Source organism: Clavelina lepadiformis, chromosome 1, assembly GCF_947623445.1.
Source record: "Clavelina lepadiformis chromosome 1, kaClaLepa1.1, whole genome shotgun sequence".
Taxonomy (NCBI): domain Eukaryota; kingdom Metazoa; phylum Chordata; class Ascidiacea; order Aplousobranchia; family Clavelinidae; genus Clavelina; species Clavelina lepadiformis.
Genome location: NC_135240.1, coordinates 17,276,247 through 17,300,214, shown reverse-complemented (window position 1 = coordinate 17,300,214; position 23,968 = coordinate 17,276,247). Strand labels below are relative to the sequence as shown.

At 35.8% G+C, this 23,968-nt stretch overlaps 2 protein-coding genes across 3 annotated transcripts in view; one reads left to right on the top strand and one right to left on the bottom strand.

Annotated features, from left to right (window-relative positions):
- Positions 1–14,976, bottom strand: part of LOC143465646 (staphylococcal nuclease domain-containing protein 1-like) — a 34,210-nt gene extending 19,234 nt beyond the window's left edge. Inside the window, exons 1-7 of one of the 2 annotated variants that reach the window (XM_076964051.1) lie at positions 14,832–14,976; positions 13,856–14,005; positions 12,429–12,549; positions 3,141–3,222; positions 2,725–2,885; positions 2,406–2,484; positions 506–683 (exon numbers count right to left, since the gene is read on the bottom strand). In XM_076964051.1, coding sequence (XP_076820166.1) covers positions 506–683; positions 2,406–2,484; positions 2,725–2,885; positions 3,141–3,222; positions 12,429–12,549; positions 13,856–14,005; positions 14,832–14,906 — 846 coding nt within the window. In that variant the 5' untranslated portion in view covers positions 14,907–14,976. The remainder of the gene's footprint in view (positions 1–505; positions 684–2,405; positions 2,485–2,724; positions 2,886–3,140; positions 3,223–12,428; positions 12,550–13,855; positions 14,006–14,831) is intronic. The other variant, XM_076964059.1, reaches the window with a different exon arrangement.
- Positions 14,977–16,475: 1,499 nt separating this feature from the next.
- On the top strand, positions 16,476–20,747 carry LOC143449395 (uncharacterized). Its single transcript, XM_076949581.1, has 5 exons — positions 16,476–16,514; positions 18,601–18,651; positions 19,488–19,571; positions 20,204–20,505; positions 20,574–20,747. The coding sequence occupies exons 1-5, from the start codon at positions 16,476–16,478 to the stop codon at positions 20,659–20,661; spliced, it is 564 nt and encodes a 187-aa protein (XP_076805696.1). The 3' UTR covers positions 20,662–20,747.
- Positions 20,748–23,968: the final 3,221 nt, after the last annotated feature.

Here is a 23,968-nt window from a genome sequence, read left to right as displayed (position 1 = left end):
GATGGTTCATGAACAACAAACATAGTGATGATACTACAATGGGATCATAGGTGATTACTTTAGGAAAGAGGGTTACCAGGAATTTGGCAAATATGTGTTTATGATCATTAACAACTTGCTTGACTCATTCGCTTGGTGCAAAAAAGCATGTAGCAGTCATGCATAGGAAGGTAATTTCCCTTCATGCAACAGAAAAACTAAAATTCTGATGACAACGACCGTTTAAGTCTTAAACTTTAAGACGTCACAAAAGAGGCGCAATAACAAGCATGTTCTTGCCCAATGGAAACAACCTACACCTTATGAACATGTTATGTTTAACGTCTAATCCGTATTGATGTGTGCAAATTGACAGTTGATATTTCACATATAAAAATAATTATAAGGAATTTATTTTAAATACCGTCATTCACTTATTTGTATAAACGCAAGCGCAAAAATAACAATCGTGTACACTTTGTGCATAGTTATAGCCATAAACACTGTGAAGACTAAAGACACTAACAGGATGTAGAACTGTTGCCAGCATAAGATTTTGATTGGAAACTCCCTCAAGAATAATCTTGACATCTCTATGAAGAAGTCTCGACTCCACAAAGAATTTGGCTTCGGCTGCAAAAGGTTCCATGCTTTCTTTGGATTGATCTTCTGTATCTCGCTTTCTCGTTGGACATTTTACTCCACTGAAAAATCAAATGTGAATATACCAGGGGTGTTAAACACAGTCAGCTATACAGCCCTCGAAAGCTTGTGAGCTACCTAGCATGTTGATACAGGGATTGTGTTTGACAATAAAGATAATCTATTCAATATAGACTGCCGCTATTTCACCACACAGAAGTGTCTGTTTGAATCTATTTTCCAGTTTTTGTTAACCGATCTTAGTAACTTCAGTCTACTTTTTAATCTCCAGGTAAAATCAATTTTTGCATAGCCAATCTTGTAAATTAACCACTTATTTTTGACAAGGGGCTGCATTACTCTTTACAGTAAAATAGTCACTTCCTTTGAAACAACTAGCCCAGTGGTTCCCAAAGTATGAGTCGCGAAGTGTCAAAAAATAGGTCGAGCAGAATTAACGTAAACCCTGCGTGTTTCATAATTTTACACACTGGACCACATTACCACTGCTTGCCTTTGTCTCACCGTAGCATAGGTACTTGAGAAAAGCGTAGGTTGCTGATATTGAAATCGGACTTAGCACCTTACTGCTGAAAATCATTATTATTTTCATGTTAAAATATTCTGTTTGAGGCTTGGGTTGCGGGATATTCCCCGAATTTAGGTCGCACTCAAAAAAGCTTCAGAACCACTGAACTAGGCTAAACTTATGTCTATCGGCATAAAATCATATGTTAGATGTTTATGGCGTATGCTGTTAAATGGATTAACAGGTACAAGACAGAAAAGCAGGCTATGGTAATCGAAAATCAACTGAAATAAAAAACTGAAAACAAAAATGTGCAACGGCAACACTGACATAACCAAAAATCATTGCTGAATTATCTGATTGTGACAAAGCAATAGCTAGCCATTGGAAGTTCTTTGCATTTGGCCCTTTTTAACACTGGTATTAGGTCGGACGTATACTAGTGTAGCCCTATGTCATAGGTGTCAAACCCCCGGCCCGCGGGCCACATCCGGCCCACTTTACAATAAAATTTGGCCCGCAATGTTATTTTATACATTGAACTATTTCCGGCCCGCAAGATTATTTTACAGTATAAGCTACTTTATTCAAGCAAGAAACAAGATTTTAACAAATCTCACAATACAGCATCACAGCAGTTGCCCCATCATACGATAGAATAAATCGATTTATTCTAACACTAGTAATCTGGGCTGCTTTTTTCATTATTGTTTGTTAATTTTTTAATGCTTTTGCAAGGAGAGGAATGAAGCATAATGATGTAAGAGAAGAATAATCAAAAATAGCCAAGTCAAAAATAGTCAAAAACATCAAAAATTTGGTGCTGTTTCGCTGCCTGTTCCAATTCATGTACTCGTGTCACGAAACGTTTAATCAAGTTTTGTCTTTCGGCCCGCGGGGTTAAATAAGTTTTCAGTTTTGGCCCTTGGTGCGATTGACTTTGACACCCCTGCCCTATGTGATCATGTGATCATTGTTTGTGTACATATCTGGCATCTATATTGAATTACTGGTAACATTTAGGTGTGCCGTTTGATATAATTAAATTAGGTTTATTAAAAATCATTGATATTACAGAGTAGATGAATTTGATTTGTTGGTGACGCTGACTGGCTTACTCGAAATATTCACTGCGGCCTTAGGTGTGACTAGAGTTTGACACCCATGGCCGATACAGTTCTCTAATTGTTAAATAAAAAACGTGTTTTCTTTATTCGACTGTTGTTTTGAATAGATAATTAGTTTTCATTCATACCTGAGCATAAATGTTACAAAATGATCATTTGCAAGCGAAGCTCTCATAGTGCTACCATCTCTGACAAATTCAATGACAGCTGAAAAAGATAACACTTAATTTTTTCTGATAAACACTGTTAAAAAATCTATATAGTAATTAATGATAATCATAGTATGAGTTTCAACTAATATTCTGATTCATCTACTCAATAATCAAATGCAAAAAAATGATGAAGTGTAAAAACATTTAACACAAACCAATCTATAAGAGATTCAAATGCCTACTGGATTCTTCTCTTTAAAACAAAAGAATTTTAAAGACATCTAAAAATTGATACCAGGAACTGGCTGTCCATGAAAAGAGTCAACGAAGTTTCGAACATTGTCTATTGTCCAGCTAACATCACGAATGGCATGATCTGGTCTTGGTTCGACCCATTTCCCTTTTCCAGCAACTTTAGCCTGATCTTCCAGAGTAATTAACTTTGCATGTTCAACACTAAAAAGATACAATTTATATGCTAATTGTTATAACCTGCCATAAAAAGCTGTAGTTTTGGAATTTATAAAACATTACAACAATTGATAATCACAACCAGAAACAAACAAACTACATCAAATTGGAAGATTAATGACAAAAAAAACAAAAACGTCATTATTTCAAAAAGACAGTATGCAAAAAATGTCACAAGCATCAAACAAAATTTGCTTTGCCAAAACAAGCAATTACAAAAATAATAAGTACTGTACATACTTATCACTGCGAACATTGACCTTTCGAACATCTACTAATCCTTCCATGACTTGCATCTCTACCAAGTTTAATCCATTGCTATCTACAACGAACAGGTATATATTTTATTTGGAATAAAGAAGGATATTGGCAAGAAAAATGTGAGTCTCATCTAAATTGTCATCAATGTGTAATATAAAACCAAAATATACTATAATATGCAAACATAGCTCCACTGAAGTAAACTTACAGTACTTTATTCTAATAGTCTAATTGCAGCATACAAAACTGTTTACTTTGCGACATACTTATACTAGAGGAACTGCCAAACTGCAAAGAATTAAATTTCAATTTAACACCTTCACACATGTGCTCAGTCTAGTTATTTGGAATATGCTATACTTATTGTTATGCACAGCTCTGGGGTAGGATTCATAGACTTATTCTTTGAAATTTCAATAATGTGCTAGTGGTAATCTTTGCACCAGGCCTTACCAAAAAATTATGCGACCATTAGCTAATAGTGATTTCCCAAACATTTCCATAATAAACTCATAGACTAAATAGAATTCTAGAGCATGAGCTAATTTAATTTATTAAAACCAGACATGCGCTACTTGTACATTGTTTTACTACTAACATGGCATGTATCGATTCCAACTTTAGTATTGTGACACCACAATGCTTGTGTGCGATTTTAATTTTGAGAAACAATCAAAACTGCTTTCTGCTTCGGATTTTGTTTAAACGAACTTTAATTAGCAAGAAAAAATTTGTGTACTGTGGTTGGAAGTGACAATATTATGCCATGTTAGAAATGTTTTAATCGTCAAAACTGAATCAATCTATACTATGTTTGCCACAAGGAAAAATTTCATAATTTGAAAACTACCAACATCTGGACATATAAACATATCATGTACTTGTACTTTTCAAATATATATATTTCTTATTCTCAACTATTGCAATCTTCCCTGACAAAGCTCACCCGCCTGGGTTTGTGAAAAGTTGGTTTCATTAAACAATGCTATGACCTGTTGAGCACCTTTTCTTCTTGACTTAAACTATGTTGAGCAATCAAGTCAGCAAAATTTTGGTTGAGTTGATTAGATTGTCACATTGCCACTCCTCCTAATCCGTTTTGGTTGTCATATCTAACATAGCCCCCAGCGATTAACCAAAAACTGAAGGACATTATTTTTTTTAGGTATCAAGGCGCACATTGTGAAAACTTGGCATCTGTGGAAATCAGTCCTTAAAAAGCCATTCCGGTAAGGGACTGACACTCGGACACGAGTTACGGATATACTGTATACTACAGCGACTTCCATCCTCTGGATTGAAAATCTCTCCTGCTGAAGTCCTTTTTTTCAAAGGTCTCAATAAATTTGCGTAATTAAATTTGGTTCTATTTGTTCAGCCTTTTACAACTACGGTACTCCAGATATAGTAGACCTACATTGTACTTTTACCCACTGTGATGCAAAGCGTATTTATTACATATCACTGATTAAAGTAATAACGTCATGATTTCATGCAAAGACATGTTAACCTGCATTGTACGTATGCTAAAAATCACAAGCAAATAACAGTTTCGTTTATATGTTAAAAATACAGTACTAACACTCTATTTTTTCAAAATTCTGTTCTTCCATTTATAGGTTTTTGGCGGCTGTGCCACACATGTTTTATTTGTATTTCATTAATTTCCAATAAATGTAGTTACAGCGGCTTTGTGTTGGACCGTGTTAAGTCACCTATTCATTTGTACATTAATTGAAATCAACTGGTATAGGTCTACTAGTTATTAGTTGTTGTTAGTAATTAGTAGCAGAGAAGAGTTGTCCACTAAAGCCTGATGAAAATTGAACAAAACTAATCGTTTAAAGTTTACTTCATCACTTGGTAAACGTGATTGTTAGCGTTCCAACTCACAAAAACAGTTACACGTAAAAAAGTTGAATCTGCCCGCGGTTCAATGATTGGACCTTCCTAGTTTAGGGTTAAACAGCTTGAGGTTGAATTGACGAATCACCTTCTGGAACACATATTTGTATATAACGGTACTATGACACCTTATCGAAAGACACTTTATCGAACGACAGCTGATCGAAACGACAGATGATTGAAAGACACTTTATCGAACGACAGTTAATCGAGCCGACAGTTGATCGAACGACACTTTATCGAACCGACAGTTGATCGAATGACACTTTATCGAACCGACAGTTCAAGCAAGATTTTTGCGTGTTTCTCAAACATTGAAACAATAAGCCATTGTGATGTGCGGTCTTAGTAATGGTGTGCATTAATGAATTGTGATGTATAAAGTTGACGATTTATATTTTATATCTATATTTTAGATTTGTACCATAAAGTTGACGATTTCAAATGCCGGCCGGCCCGCCCACATATTAATAAGATATCACAAGAATACGCACGAGAATTACTAAGTTCGAGATTGTCTGTACTGTAGACTAGTAAATATAGACTAGGCATCAGGTAAGTAAATAAAGTGACTAACCGCTAGAAGGGAAAAAGTGTTACCGTAGTCTGTGCTATAAATTCATAATCAACAGAAAATATTTCATTTATTTATATGTTATTATTTATTTATGAGTAGGGCAACCAAAAGTCAATATGGTCAATTTTTTTACCTGCTCATAATGCTATGAAACAAGCACAAAACAAATTTCAGCTTTGTACGACGTGTGGTATAGAAGTTATTAGGTCAGATAAAGTCAAAATGTTACGTTAGGTCAAAATACGGTCAAACTGTTTCGTTTCAAAATAAGGTCAAAATGTAAGCTTTTTAGGTCAAAATGAGGTCAAAATGTAAACTTTTTTGGTCAAAATGAGGTCAAAATTTGCAAATTTTAAGGTCAAAATGTAAAATTTTTAGGTCAAAAAACTGGTTGCCCTATTTATGAGTTATATGACTATTATAATTACATTATTTGATCATATTGTGGATACTTACATTTCCACACTATTTGATTTTAGACATCTTAAGAATTCTTGTAATTTTTTCCACGTTAATAACGATTGTATACATTTCGAAATGGAATTCATTTTAAGTGATAAAGGCAAACGAAAGTTGGCCCTGAATGGTTTCATGTACGTTCGTACGTACGTACGTTCCACCGGGTTCGTACGTTCCACCGGGTTCAAGATGACCTTCCACGAACGAATAATAGCATTGAAGGATGGCACAATGCGTTCAGCAAGCGTGTCTCAATATCCCATCCGACGCTTGGCAGACTCGTCAAAAAAATTAAGCGGGAACAAGGTTCCAACGAAATGTTAATTGAGCAGTTGAGTGCTGGAATTGATGGCCCACCTCGGAAGAAGCGCTACGACGCTGTCAACCAACGGCTGAAGAGCATAGTCGAAAATTATGACTATACGAATATTGACATAAAAAGTTATCTTCGAGCAATTGCACACAACTTGTAATTAAATGAATTGCGATTGAAATGTGCACTTCGTCAGTTGTCGTGCTTTTAACAGTGCATATCGTCAGTTGTTTCGATAAATTGTGGTTCTTTTAATAAATTGTCGTTCTTTTAACAGTGCATATCGTCAGTTGTTTCGATAAATTGTGGATCTTTTAACCCTATCCTAACCAGGCTCGCGAGTTTACTAAAAAGACTAGGTGTGGCCAACCCCGCACACACATTTGCAATCGTTAATTAATAGAAAACTATGCGTCGTAGACTGATGAGATTTTTACAGGTTAGTAGAAACATCATCTGGCTTCCTGTATACATCATAATTGTAAAACTAAAGAAAGTGAATTTAGTGTAAATTAGGTATTTCTAAAAGTGACACATTTCTAGAAATTCTTCTTGTTACGCCACGCCCCCGCTGTGAGTAGAGAACGAAAGAGAATAGTTAGTCAAGTTATTGGTGCGTAAATGAGTAAACGAAAACGTTACGCTTCAATGCGGAGAGAGCAAAATTATATAAATATCACAATATCTCAAAAATTACAAAATCCAACTTTATCAAACAAACATGGACAGATAGCTGAACATTGTTTATGAAAAGTTTCCAAATTTTAATTTTCTACAGCAAACAATGCAACCGTACGCCACGTTTTGCTATGACTGTGTGCGGGAGAAGCAACAGTCGATTCGATCAACTGTCGCTTTGATCAGCTGTCGGTTCGATAAAGTGTCGTTTGATCAACTGTCGGTTCGATAAAGTGTCGTTCGATCAACTGTCGTTTCGATCAGGTGTCGTTTCGATCAGCTGTCGTTCGATTAAGTGTCGTTCGATAAAGTGTCTTTCGATCAGGTGTCGCGTCACGTATATAACAGTGGTGGGCAAACTGCGGCTCGCCGGCATGTTTTATGTGGCTCTTCTAGTCGAATCGTAAAATTCCAAAAAAATTGTAAAGGCTACCAAGAGTACCGCTTATGAACGTTTCTCTCTTTTTCTTTTCTTTATAGATTGAGGAATGCAGATATGGAACAACTAAATGACATAAACTATTTATGACGTCATAAGTTCTTATGACTTGGCTCGTCAGTAAAAATTTAACAACCAAAGCGTCCCTCGGGCTCAAAAATGCTGTCCACCCCTGGTATATAACATCATATTTGTGTGACATAGGTGCCTAAGGCGGCTGGGTAGGAAGAAATTTTCCGTTTTGGGATTTTAGTTTTTCCTAATGATAATTTTAATTCAACATTAAAAGGAACTCAGTCACTGTATTTCTTACAACCTAACGAATCAGGTTGTCGATGCAAAGCACTTGATCTCTGACAAAGAGAATGGTCAAGGCGATGATGATTCACCAACACAAATCAAGTAAACTACCACAAATTGGTGAGATTGATGCTGTAAAAATTTGACCAACATTGGTATACTAGCTGTGTCACAGATCCTGATACAGAAACAGAAGAATTACAGGTTAACTTCAGGTAGCCAAGTGGCCAAGCTGTGTCTTATCATCGGATCCTCTCAAACGTGATTTGTGGTGGATTCCACATTACGATTTTTTATGCTGCATAAAGACTGAAGACTAAGACTAACGATGAAGCTTTGATAGGCAGGAAATGGCAAGAAATTAAGCACAATTAAACATTAAACAACAAATGTTTTCCTTATCGACGTGTTTAATCAAGTTTGCATCATTTTTCGTTGATGATTAAGAAGTTTTCATAATTCCAGTCTTTATGCCTTTTTATGGATCTTACATTGATTTGGATTTATCTGCAACCAGAGCCTTTGTGGTTCTTTAGTCCCACAATGTAAATTTCTGAATATAAAATACTAATGCAGTAAAATTTTTAGCTGTTTTAATTTTTAGTTACTTATTTGCATATACCATTACTCACAGCAATTTAAATTTCAGAAGTTGTAAATAAATTATAGAAAATTAACATTATTATATTATTCAGTTGACATTTTTGAAGATTAGCATAAATCTACTGATCAAATGGTCATGCTCAGCTGTGTAAAACTATAGATAGCAAAAAAATTACTAATTTTGAAATGTTAACACAGTTCAGACCAGCATTAAACAACTTATCAATAAAATATCTATTCGACGTCAACTCTAAATAAAAACTAGAGGTTATTTGCTCTGTGGAGACTAGTTAGAGTAAAATCGGAGGGAAGAGATGTCAAATATATAAAGTTCCGTTACAGAGGGTTGCTATGCATAACTGATTTTACCCTCTGTGTACTATATATATATATATATATATAGGTTGGATAAAAACACAATAGGGTGTTGACTTAAAATTTTATATTTACATTTCAAAGAGCCAAATATGTTGATTTTTGAACTGTCATAACTCTAGAATCACTGGGTTGATCTCAATAATTTTTGGATTCTCAAATGTCAAGAACTCAAGAACAAGATATATAAAAACAGTGGAATTCTGAGACGTTGGGTTCCATGCCTTTATGAATGACCATATACAGTGAGACCTCGTTAATCTGGACCACTTCGTTTCATTAAAAAATGTCGGTTTAGCGGGGTATCCGGATTTCCGGAAAGTAAAAAATCAATCAATCTTGCAAATGCAGCACCGTGTTCAAAACGCAGTATGCACCTTACTCCAATTCCAAGTACTGAGTTTCTGGCTGGACAGCAACTAAAATACAATTATATTTTTTGTATGATCCGACCCAGTGTCGAACCCCAGAACCACCGTATTAAAGATGAATGCTCTAAGCCAGAAGTGACAAACATGCGGCCGCAAATCGGTTTGACAACCGCTCTTGCATGGCGAAGCATTCCGGCGGGACCAGCAGTCTTGAACTTTCCTTGACCTGTTTCTAATCTTTGCACAATGCGATATCAAAAGTTGATAGCACGATTGAGTTGTAGCAGTATGTCTTCAATAGATTGCCGCACTCAACCGATGTAGCCTACTATACGTTTATTTTTGTGACCGCGGAAGCGTTGTTTGTTACTGTTGATGAACAATTTAGTTTTTTGTTTCTAAAATACTGTACAGTATTTCATAGTATGACTAAAAAGCTGTGCTACTATGCAAAAGCATACTATGTATGCTAATAAATATACTAAGTATGTAAAAGCTAGTATGACTTGATATTTCAATTCTTGTAAGCTTAGATGGTGGCTCTGATGAAGGTATACTGAATAGCACAGCTAAATTTTTTACAAAGCGCAATGCTGTACAGTACTGTACTTTTGAATCAATAAAGACAGCAACGTTATTAAGCGTAGATAATCGGCTATTGTTTCGTCAACTAACTACATAGTGTTTATGACAATCGTGAATCATTTTCGCTTAACTGTTAATAATCCGGTTTATCGGATTTTATTATCCTATTGATTTAGCACATTTGTTCAAAAGCTTTTGTGTCGGAGTCGGACATTGGGGTTTCCGGATTAAAGGGGTAAAATGCATAGGAAGAAATCTGTTCCCGGCAGTTTTGTGTCGCATAGCGGGGATTCCGGTTCATCGGGGTCCGGATTAATGAGGTCTCACTGTACAGTACCTATTTCCAGTAAGCAGAATCAACATGAGAGTCAAAATAAAAACAGTTGTAATTAATTATGGAAAATTAGACTGAGATGGCATACTTTTCAAGGAATTCATTGCAACCGCACAGTTTGAAAACAGAACATTTTCAAGGGTCTATGCACCATACCTGATACCAGAGGGTAACTGCTCTTTCCAAAAGACAGTTGTTTACGCTCTCGATCATCAATGAAAAAAGAGCTTTAGTATTCTACAAAGAAAAAAATTGCGCTCATGCTCTTCCTAACAAATTAAAAAATGTTTCATTTCTGTGCATTTTCGAACACCAATCGCATTTTTATGTTGCAAATTTGCATTCTAAAACATGCGTATAACTGCATCTGTAGTTTCATTATTTTTGTACCTTTATTTGCTGTAAATGTTATGGGAAATTTCATGGCATCCCATTCTGAAGAGTTCTATTTTGGTCATACCTACCCAATTCATTAATAAACGAGTAGAGTATTGAGAACCTACTAGCATTGTTAAATACCAATGTTCAAGAATTTAATAATTTTCACTTCCAAACAATGTTGCAAGTAATACCCAATCATTACGAACTTACATAAATATGATAAATAACTGATAAAAGTTACGGTAAGCAATAAAGTACCGGAAAATGTTTGTCAGAAAATAATTCTGATTAATAACGAAGTCCTATTTGCCTATCATATAATATATATATAACCTTTATTTACATCTCAACTTGTCTTTAACATAAAACAAGACAAATGGATGTTTTTTTCTGGGAAAGTTCTAATGATTGCCTTGAAAACTTTAGATCACATCATTTTGGTATTTCCAATTTTGTCATCTCCATTATAATAATATGTACCCAGATTATTTGATTAACATGCAAGCCTGGTTCGCTGCCCACGGTTGACTGACAGATTGTGGATACTTGGGCAAAAATTAATTTGTTTTTCTTAACTACAAACTTCACCATATAGTATCAGCATTACTGCTAAATATTTGATATAAGAGTGATCATTTCTTTATTTTCATTAACTACTAGCAATGAAAAAATGCTATAACACACATCTGGAGCATGTCTTACTGTAACAAAAAACACTTCAATAGCACAAATAAACAAGAACAGCGCTAATAAATGAGAGTAACAGCTTGCCACACAATTTGCGTCATTGTTATGCAAGTCGTCAGGCCATGTACTTGACCATGAACTTAGTTTAAAACAAATAAACAATGCTTAAATCTCAATAATACAATATACCGTATTTTACGGACCATAAGGCGCAATTTAAATTCTTTTTTTTCCTCATAAATTGATCGTGCGCCTTATAAGCCGTTGCGCCTAATGTATGGATCATAATGCGTATGCGCGCAACGTATTTTAATGAGCTTTATACGGTAACCCATACTCCTTATAGCCCGGTGCGCCTTATGTATGAACAAAAAACTAATCAAAGCAATTTATTGACAGTGCGCCTTATGGCCCGTAAAATATGGTACGTGGATTTTATTACACCTTGAGTTTTATTTTCTAGAAATCAAATTTTCTTACGTATAAAGTTTAAATTCAGATAATTTGATTACCTGGCTTTGATAAACACGTTGAATCAAAGGCTATGGTGAATAGATACATAATTATAGCGTGGTATTTAAACTGGGTTGTAGTGGATAGCTAATTGGGTATATATACTCATTTACCCAATTGTGTTTCAATACAAAAAAAAGGTTTTATTGGGAAAATAGTGTTTTTTTAAAATACAGAGCCTGATTTTTGTGATTTTGTGGTCTTTACAATCAGATGCCCAGAACGCTTGTAATTTAAAAAAGAATCAAAGTTGGTTGACGATTTCAATTGTTAAGTTTAAGCGATCATCAGTTCATCACATTCATTAATTGCATTACAGTAACTAAACAACAATTATTGAAATATATATGTTGGCAAGATGGATGAAAAAACATTAAAAAGTATTCTAAATAATTTCTAATCAACATGTATGTGCTAGCAAATTTTGTTGTAGAAAAAACAGGGTTTTTTACAACCCTGGCAGTCAAAATTATATGCTTCTATGTGCATTGAAGCAATATTTGAGATGTGATATAACAATCACTTTTGGATAACGTGTATATATATATAGGCATTATTAACAAACACATTGAATTTTTTCTGTAAAGGTATTAACACCAATTGATATAAAGATATCATTTGAAAGTTTTATCTTGAATATTTCTGACACCATGTTACAAACACAGGTAGACTTCAACGTAAAACGTAGGTAAATATAAATCATAACTAGACAGACAGAAATTATTTATGGGAAAAATTATTTCATACCCGTTCCCAAGTAAACAGTTCCATATGACAGTCTGCCATCTACTTCATGTTCAATCACAAAATATACCTCACGACCAATAACCTTCTTACGCAAATGTTCTCTTGATTGCCATGCAAAAGGCTAAAAGATGAGTGTAATTACAAAATGACAATTCAACAGTGGATATAACATGTATTCCAGTATGTAGTAGTACAGACGGTTAATCGCATACCACTTTAACGAATAAATGATATTAGGTTTTTGTCTCATTTGCTGCTTTCTGCTTTTGTTCGGTTAATTGCATATTTTCATGAGCAAAGTGTTTCAACGAAAAACATTTGTAGGTCATGTATTTTGCGATGCAATAACTTAGTTCAATTTGAAATTCAAGCCTCGTTTTCTTCCTGTGGAATAACCCACAAAATATTTGCAATTCTGATTAAGTCGTAATTAACGTCATTATCATAGTCTGTATCATATCATAGTCTGTCTGTATAGCATGCGATTTAGTTTTGTCTGTTTTTATTCACTTTTATTGATGTAAAAATTTGGTAATGTTGTAAATCTTTATTCTGCACAGTGTGGTCAACAAATCTGATAGATTTCTACATGTACATGCTAAAAGGGAGTAGGACTTCAATTACAGTTATGTATTACATTGTATTTGTCTTTTTTTCTGGAGTCCTCAGTGAAACAACAGTGCAATGCTTAGTAGCAACATAAGCAGCAGAGACACTTTATGTGAAGAAAAAATTAAATGAATTTACGCCAAGACAGTGTTTATATCATAGTGATCGTTTTGAACAAAATTGCCAAACCAAACGGATGAGACATGTTTAATCATTATATGTAAACCATTATGTGTTATCATATTTTTTTTCTTCTAAAGGATGTTAGGCAAATGGTGCAGTTGCAACGACTTTCATCAGTAGTCAAAATGTACCAGACCTAAACATTAATAGGCTAGCAATGGTACGATGTTAAATTACATAAGTTGAATGTCGGCAAAAAAGGCATTTCAACCACGTCGACGGCCAATTGTTTTCAACAACACACCAAACAGAATTTAACCACTAAGTCGCGTGCGATTTCTTTGATTTTGTAGTTTTAATCATAATGTCATGTGCAGTATTTCGAACAATGGGACATGAAATGTTTTGATCAGACTTTAGGTCAGGGTGTATCATAAGCACTGGCCTGTTATTGGGCCCGAAAGATTTTTTTGAAAGACTTATACACTTGTAAATACGGAACATATCAGTTTATCTGGCAATGAAGTTTGTGTGACTTTGCTAGAGTGTACTTTTGTAGATTACACATTTGTCTGTTCAGGGTAAATTGTTTTTCAAGAGCACACCACTTACACGCATATCGGATAATAGCATAGAAACATCAAACAAATGGATATGCGATTAACTGATTTCGCGTGCATATAAGTTCTTTGTACCTCATCATTTGTATCAACAGAATCATGAATGTTAGGGTTGCTTCGACGAGCTAACTTTGGTGCAATCACATTTGAAAAGTGAATATGTTTTTCAGGTGGTGGACCACCTTTTGGTTGGCCTCTTACAATCAAAGTGTCACCAGAGAGAACCTATGAAAATATATGCATGAATATAAATATGAAACAAAATTATAATAACAAAATGAATGATTTTTTGCAAAGACGACATCACAATTCAGGAATGGATTTGGATATTTAGCAACTTTAAGACCAACAAACTCAACATGTCATATGCTGACTAACATCTAAAAGTTACTTGGGTTTTTACCCAAAGGCAACTACATCTAAAAATCCCGGGGAGACCAAACGACAAAAAGTGATAGTATGAAAATTTGCTCTCAGAGCTATTTTATCCTTTCAAAAGGTGTTTTAAGATCATCCACTATGTAAAAATTTACTGGATAACTTACATTAAAACATACAGGATAAAAAGAATTGAATTAGTTTTGCTGTTAATCAATTATATACCTGTATTACCAAGAGCTTGGAATTGGGTAAGTGTAACTACAACACATAGCACATTGATTCAACAGAGCGCAGGAAAAGAAAAAAACCAAGAGTGGAGAAGTAAAGCATACGCTTAGTGCATGTGATGGTCACATTGAGTTCATGCAAAAAGGCTGATATGGTGTCATGTTTCACATTCAGTCTTTCATTTGCTAATAAACTAGAGGGCTCGAGAGGATGGCAAATATGTGATGGTAAAATAATTTTCCTTTTATAGAAATGCATTATAAAATTTGTTTCATCAACCTCAGAAGGTACTGAACCAGGAACCAGCATTGTAATTTTTTCTAGATCTGCAACTGTGTTTCCATTGTTAGAACATTCACCATACTTCCACACTTTCCTGTGGAAACCTGATGAAATTGTCATTTGTTGCAAGAATAAAGGTAAACAAATTTTGAAGCATCACCTGTTTTACAATGGCTCTTGCTTGAGTGGTTCCTTTTTGTGCATTGCCAGCAATTTGAGTTCGTGCGACCGACATTTTTTTGTAATTATAAAAGAAAACTTCTAAGACTGAAAAAGTAACATACGTATATTTGCGTATTACCGTTATTAAAACAACTATACACAAAAGTTAATCAAGAAATCAAGGCCGCTGACTCTTACTTTTGCTATACAATCAAATACTTTAAGTGTAATACAGTGTCTTGGGTATTGTTCGTTTCCAAAATGTTTTTTAGTATTTGCTTGTACGTTATCAAGTGAAAAGAATACCAAAAACCAGATACCAAGTGAAAATGCCAAGCAGTTTTGCGAACTTGAACTAAAAAAATAAAATTTCCTTGAATCAAACAAAAAATTGATTGACCCGAACTAACACTAGCTGAGTAGAAATGAAAAAATTAAACACTTTCCCACTACTGCTGCAGAAACACTAATGGCAAATTGGCCTAATTCTTGCAACGATTGGAAATGTCTGTCATCCACCATTGAAAGGCCAGTATCTACAGGCATGGAAAGATACAGCTTTGATGTTACCACAACACTTTCGGCAATTAAAATATTTTTTGTGCGCATTGCTGTAAGTTTCTTTTACTGGATAAAAACAAACATTGCAAGCATGAACACAACGCATTTTCTAAAACATTTTAATGACGAGAGGCAAGCATTTTCCGGTCTTCCCGTTTCTCGGTTTTCTCTCTGCCCATTGCCCAACTTTTTATCGTACATTTTTTTGAAATACTAGCAACAAGTTCAAGCAAAGTCCAGTAGCAATGGTAACTGCATTTGTATTGTGAACATTGAACAATGCCTTGGCAAGAATGCAGTTAAAACTTTCCCAAAAAAAGCTTGTTAGTGGTTCGTGTTGGCCTATAGACGTTGCATCGTCAGATCACTTTAGGTTAGGAAATACTTTTAAGGAAAAATGATAAGCACAATGCATAGCAGTACTGAAACGCTTTACGGTCTACACTCTACACCTTTGTGCAATAGGTATGTGGAATTCTTTCAAACTTGGACAATAACACTGTGCTAGATAACAAAAATAGAAGCGGATAGACCCGGTCACATTTTGCCATACTATTTTCTGGTAAGTATGATACCTTGAAATTTTTTTATTCCATATAGGAATTCACCTGAACGAAATTTTTACAATCTAATGCCCAGAACATTTGTACTTATAGAAAGAGCCTATTCGATAGCAACATCTTTAAAGAGACAGACTTTATTCATTTTATGTTCTTCTTTCGCTCCTGATGTACATTATCAAACTTGCATTCAATATTTGGCAATACTGCAATAGGTCATCAGATGTTACAAATTAGTCCACAAAAGCATGCTCATGTGGACGCATTTAAGGCTTTGAGTATCCGCTTTTAAACCGACCGTCCGCAAAGCCCAGAAAAACATTTAAGAAAACAACCTTAAATTTGTCTCTTAATACTCATGATCGACAGAAATAAAACAAGAAGAAAAAGGATAAAACTGCCGACCAGTTGGCGAATAAAATTTTCTTGCTCTCCCATTCTAAACTCATTTTAGGCACCAGGTAAAAGCTGGACATAACGCAATCCACGGATCGTCCATGGACGTTTTCGCTTAATCGTCTATGGATAGTTTTTCAGATAATGTCAATAGACGGTTTTGGGTTAGACCTAAGCTATACATGTGATAAAAGCGTTCATGGACAATTTTTAGGATAGGCTTTAATTGTGGATGTAGTGTGGTAATTGGCATAATTAGCCCTAATTATCACCAAATTCTTGTGCAGATCTGATATTATTAGTGTTGTATTTCATTACTTACCATTAAAACTCTTGATGTGGCGATCTGAAGCAATAATGTTCAATATCTAATTGGATTATCTATTTAACAATAAATCCTTCAAACATAAAAAATCGAGTGGTTTCGCAGCAGTAATAGTGTCTGCCCCAGTCCAGCGTGTAGGACTCAAACCGCTATAAAGTAACAGCTACAAAACATACTTTCAAATTTTTTTTTTTATATTGCATAGAGCAGTGGTTCTTAAACTGGGGGGCGTGTAACATTCGTAAGGGGGGCGCGAGAGATGACAAGCTGTACATGAGCTATTTCTAAACATGCTTTCTTGACTTTCAGTATAGGTTCATTTATACTAAAATTTTAAAGTGTGTCACGATGGCAATTGTATTTTTGAAATTTGAATTCCGAAATACGTCAATTGTTACGTCATAATATTTGGTGTTTCTCCACATTGAAGCGTATCGTTTTCGTTTACTCATTCATGCACTCCTAGCTCGACTAACTGTTCATCTTGTCTTCTCTTTTTGCGTTGACCTGTTTTTCTCACAACGGGGGGCGGGGTAACAAGAAAAACTTTTACAAATGTATCACTTGTAGAAATACTTAATTTACATTAAATGCATTTTCTTTAGTTTTACAATTATGATGCATACAGGAAACCAGATGTTTTTGCTACTAACCTGTAAATATCCGATCAGTTTACGACGTATAATTTTCGAGTCATTAACAACTGAAAATTTGTGTGCAGTGTCGGCCACACATAATAAAAATACTGGTATCACGTCAATTGACCGTGAACAAATTCACCGGCGGTAATTGGTCGTGGTCAACTGACCGGCAACAAATTGGCCGGCGACACAAATCAACCGCTACGCATTTTATTTTAATTTTTTACGCAAATTAGCATTGTTGTTTATTCAAATTATATGATTTAAGTGATAATATGATTTGAGGTCAGTTGGTTCTAGGTAAATTTACGTCACGGTCAGTTGTCCCCGGTGAGTTTGTGCACCCGGTTTAAATAGGGTAAAACCAACGTCAGCCAATATTAAAACCGTAAAATGAAGTAAAACTTAAATTTAGTATTGATTTAATAAACAGATATTTTAGTAATTAAACTAATTGTATTGAGTGGAAAAAAGAGAAAGTATGATCAAAATTATCTGACGTATGGCTCTATAGATATAGCCTATAGGCCTAGATACCACAGTGAACAAAAAAGTCGTACCGCAATGCGCGATATGCTTAGAAAAGCTAAGCAACGACGTTTTGAGACCAAGTCGTTTGCAGCGTCATCTTCATGAATATAAAGACAAAACCTAGGAACAAACTTGACTGTGCAGCCGACCTAAGATGCCTAAGTGCATTATCTTCCACAAAGCCTCGAATTAATCGTTTGGTTTCCCAAAAACAACTACATCCTTCTCATTAATGAAAGTTAATTGAAAATAAATTGTTGTTTTGTTTAATGTTTTTGTTTTTTATTTTGCAATGAGGGGGGCGCGACATTTTTAGGTACCGTCAAGGGGGGCGTGTGCCAAAAAGTTTAAGAACCCCTGGCATAGAGGAATTCATATGCTACTTAATTGAGTGAAATTGTTGCAATCCGATGCTCAGACACCCTAAAATCTTGAAACCCAGACAGTAATTAGGAAAGTATCAATTGCGTAACCGGCTAGGCCGCTAGCCATTTAACAAAGTAACTTTTTCCAAATTCGTTAACTGACTGCAGGTGAAATAAATGCTGCTTTCATCATATCCACTATTGAAGTCAATTCTAAAAACGTCCATCGACCCTTATGGTAGGCCAACCAATTTGTGAAAAACTTCATATAACGTAAAGTAAAACATAAATAACAGAAGTTTTACTGATCACACAGCCATGATTTTTATATTTTTGAAGCCTAATTTTATTACTTTAAAACCGCAAATTTTTAATCAATATATTTCAGGTGGTAGCAAAAGTTGCACCAACAAATCTTATGCCAGTATGCGAATGCAAGGTACATGAATTTTACACATATTCGAGTTAGTTTTACTGTTTTCTCATTGGTTAATTTTAATTAAGTAGACACCAAATATACATTACGCTTAAAGCTCTGCAGAACCTTTGCCGTAAATGAGGCATTTTTCTAAAATAAACACACCTATAACAAGTTATATATACATCTCATATAGAAACATAACCTTCATTCTTTTGTAAGTATTGTATAGTGATTCTAAGCAAAGGCGCCTGCTAATCATAACGTTAATTTCTGCCATTGACTGTAGTAATTGAAAAGTAAGGTGATATTCTTATAATAAATTATTTTTTTGTCATAATACATATATTTGACATATAGGATTGTCATACCGTCCAGATTTCTAAAAAAATATCCTTGTCTTTGTCCTATTTTTAGGGCAGACGTTGCTATTTTGGGCATTTCGACACCTTTAGGACACCATTTTGTACAAAAGAGAAACCAAAATTAAGAACATGCAAATATTATCTCGTTTTTTTTTGGGAACATTGATTAGCTTCTGTTATGCATTGTTTAAGGTGGTATTTCCATTCATCTTTGAGTCCAGACTGATGGCAACCCTACCTATACCACATACACCAAAATTTTAAGACAAGGTTAAAAGAAAACGAGCCAAATACCAACACATCAGAGAAATCAAAAGTAGTGAATTGTTTTATTGTATTTATATAAAATGTAACAGTCGACACTTTTTCATTGCTAAAACCTTATCAGACGGCTTTATATTTTATAGTTGCAAATCAGTTTTACTCGCACATTGTTATCAGGTCCCTTTTTAAGTAGCAAACAATCACATTGTCTAAGATTAATTCAAATAGAATTTAGGAGCACAGAACGAATCTCACTCCACTTCCTGTGAAAAATACTATTACTTTTGTGCTACCTCACCAAAGTTGGACCATGTAGCAAAAATGATTAAAAAATAACTTAAAGATAACTCAACGAAAATTTACTTAGTATTTCACTAACGAGAGTTAGAGGAGGAACTGTTTGCAGGTGTGTTGAAAGTGAGCTCTCTAGTTCACAAGTAACTATCTGACTGTATCGGTATATAAAGCCTGTCTGGCATAAAACCAGCAAAAAACGTGTAGAAATAATTTAAAAATGCTATTACTCGTCCTAAACTGCTAGCCTATATCTTCGATGCAGTGGGGCTAGGCTACATCTTGTAGTTTCTGCTAACTAGCCTACTACTGCCTAACCTATACCCTATTGGTCATACTAATATTGCCAATTTGCTTATAGGGTATTAGTAGATCTACTTGTCTAGGTTTCTAAACTCAACAACAAACATTTTGGTCATTCATAAGTTTCGTCTAGCCAAAACATTTTAGTTGGTACAATGTATTCTTCGGGCCAAATATTTTGGCATTCGAAGTGCACAACCTGATACCGTTACAACCTGAGTGGCTGGGGTCTAGGTAGTAAACAAAGGCATCCTGAGGTACACTGTATACTTGTATAGGCTACTTTACCCCATCGTTCCCTACCAATCACTCAAACTATACTCACTTTTTTTCAGGAAAAAGCGTAGGCAATAATACGAAACAATTTAATAACATATGAACTGTACAAAAACACTTCCTCGTTCGTGGATGTAACGTCATACCGTGTGAATCGCAAAATCTCTATCACATGTGCTTCATTTTTTTCTGTCAAGCAGATAAAACCAGCTGCAACGAGCGGCAGGGTTGTTCCGGGCCGTGATTCAGCCACGTTTTACTTGGCCTTCCTTGCGCTTGAACAATGCCAGAGTTTCATTGGTATGGTCGGGATGCTTCATTTCCAGATGTCGCAAGAGCTTGTTCTTTTGGAATTGAAAAAAAAACAGAGTGTGTAAGTATGAATAGGCATTATTCAAAATTCAATACGCAAACTCACATCTACATCGACTCATTCGATAGGACTTCTGAACAGATGACGCATTACGGGTGCTCGACGCCATTTTTCAAAATGTTTGTGAAGCCAGTGTCAAGGAATGCAGTTTTATAGCTCCTTTTTGACATAACCACAAACTAACAGCAGGTTTTTGAAGCTGGGAAAGGAAGGCGATTGAAGGCGAACAGCTATCTTGATGTGCGATACGACTGCATCGAACGCACCCCATAAAATTTCGAACACGCGTGTGGTCTCAGTGCCAGCTTCATTATTACACACTTTGAATTATGAGTATGTTGTACTTATTTTGGAGGCCTCTCGCGTATCATATTGAATAGAATAGAATAGATATAGAAAAACGCACTTTCAGTGTCTAGCCAGGACCCAGTCGCGACCCAATTTTGAAGGCTCCGAGAACCAGGGGTTAAGAACCACTGGTGCAACTCATTGCCATTATAAAAATCTGAGCCATTTTTACACTATTAGGAGGCTACTTTTAAATTTTAATACAAGATTTATAGCAAATATTATTAACGTTAGATATCTATTAATTTAGTAGCCTAATCGCATGAGTCCTTTTACTTCTTTGCAAACTGAAAGACTGAAATTAGGACAAAAAATGAATAATACTTTTTGTATCTCATCAGTCCCTCATTTCTCTTAACGTGCAATCAGCATGAAGAAAATAGTTGAATAAAATTTTGAAATTTTTAGGCGCCGTCAAGTACAATAAACGTCATAAAATTCTTGATGGCTATAGGCCTACAGTGAGTAAAAAATTGATTACTCGATAAATCCTCCATGTAGCCTTCTCAAATTTTGCATGATAGTGTGGCGGTTGTAGCCTAATAGTAAATTGTAATAGTTTGAATAATTGGCATATTAATAAGCGAATGTGTGTTCACATTACACGAAATCAAATTGGGGCCGACCACAAAACAAAACCCTTATGTAACGGATAAAAAGACCGACGTCTCGTCGTTCCACACTGGGACATGTACATTGGCTTTCTAAAGCTACGATGGTTTCACTAGCTACACATTGCGATTCGGTCGCGCTTTGTTGCTAGCTACAATAGCTATGTATTAGCTACATTTTCATTCAATCCTGGCTGTGGTTCAACTTACAGGCAATTATATTTCGTAATTGAGATTAAAAATCGTTGTAATTGCGCATTTCAAAGCAAGGTACGCCTCAAAATGAAGACTTTGCGTTTAGACTGCGTATTTCCAAGCAAGGTACGTTTCGAAATGAAGACTGCGTTTAGACTGGAGAGTTGTGCAATCGAAACGACACTTGCGACGCAATTAGAAAAGTATCGCTCCACTCAAGAACTTGATTTTCTTCTTTCGTTCAGCTTAACCTACAAAATTTCCATTTCATTGCATCCTATCTTATCTCTTTAAATTGACGACCCCTTGAGCAAAGTACTTCAAGCTCAATTGAACGGTCAGCTTGCATCTACCTGAAGCACCGTTGCTCCAGTTGCGTGTGACATGCACAACAACAACAACAACATGGTTTCCAGCAAAGGAAATAAGAAAGCCGTCAAGAAGTGAAAAGTGAAGCAAAGTGCTACCAAAGTGGAGAACTAACGTCTGAAAGCATAGGTGAAGAATGGCCACGCATCTCACATATGCAGACCGAGTGAAGCGACAATGGAACAACGACATCGCGGCTGAGTACAGCAATCACCGAGAAGTGACAATCCAGTTGGCAAACGAAAGTAAGAGGGAGGATATCTACAAACTGATAAAGGAAACCCAAATACCGCTTAGCTACATTGAAGGGATCATCCAAAAACCTGGGAACGTGGTAAATATAACGATAGAAAGCAAGAAAAATGCAATACGCTTAGCAGATATATTTCGGAAGCGACCAGAAATTAAATCTGCCACAGCTCATGGAGACTACAGAACAGATCTAACCATCAGATGGGTGCCAATCGATTACCCGCAGCAACATTTGGACGAAATCCTTGCGAATTTCGAAATCAAAGGCCCAGCCCAGCTGGGAACGGACAAACACGGAATCAAAGATGGCAGAAGGATCTATAAAGTACACAAACAAACGACGGAACAACCTCAACTCCCATCATACTTGTACTTGGGAAAGATTCGATGTGCGGTGAGTTACGACGGTCAGGTTCAAATATGTTCTTACTGCACTGCACAGGGTCACAAATTCAAAGAATGCCCTGAGAGAAAAGAGATTTCGGGTGTGGTCGAGGAAAAGAGTACCCAAAACGCAGAGACCAGTCAGCCAACAGAGGAGGATCCATCAAAGGAGAGCTCCAGCCACGACTCAAACGAACTAACCTCAGAACAGCGGAAAGCACGAGGAAGCAAAAGAAACGACATGAGCGGGGACCCAGCAGAGAACCAAGAGAAACAGATAACACAACGAAAAACAGATGAGCCACGAAGAGGAGCTAAGAGCGGACGGGGTGCAAGGAGGAGCCGAGCAAAAACGGAGCTTTCATCAGAGGATAGCCAGGAGCTTGACTCTGATTAGCGACCCTCGGAGCGGGAGGAGATTGAGAGCCGAGGAAATAAGCGAAAGAACATTAGCGGAGACTCAAACGAAAATAAAGAAAAAACTGAAAAACTGAACTGCAACCGCAAATACGATTTTTCCAGTTGGGCACTCGGATCATGGGGCCTCCTCGGACGCTCTCCGAATCAAAAGAAACAAGGACTCACGACATTCAATTCCAGACTTTAAACATCCAAGCTACTGTGCAAGCTGTACAGCAGCCTTTGTACGATGTAACTGTACCAAATTTTCGAATCTACGTCTAACTGACAGACTTGAGCCGTTCCAATGCGGAACATGCGAATACACATACGAACCAAATCCCGACGATCTTAATTCCACTGTGAATTAAGAGAGCGTATCTATACCGAGCTTCGAAGTACTCTGTGTTTTTTCCGAAATTTATACGATCTTTTTTTTATTTTATTATTAAGCGTGCCTTAATTATTTAAAAGCGTTTAATAAACAAATCACAATAAAAGGCTGAAATAGCTATGCATTAGCTACATTTTCTTTCAATCGTGTTTGTGATAACTTGCAGGCAATTATATTTAGTAATTGAGTTTAAAAATCGTAGTAATTGCGCATTTCAATGCAAGGTACGCCTCGAAATGAAGACTTTGCCTTTCGACTGGAGAGTTGTGCAATCGAAACGAGACTTGTGCCGGTGTGACGCAATACAAAAGTATTACTCCACTCAAGAACTTGCGTGATGTTCTTCTTTTCTTCACCTTAACCTGCAAAAGTTTCTATTTCATTGCATTCTACCTTTTCTCTTTAAATGAGATCACGACCCCTTGAGCAAAGTACTTCAAGCTCAATTGAACGGTCAGCTTGCATCTACGTGAAGCACCGTTGCTCCAGTGGCGTGTGACATTACATGAAA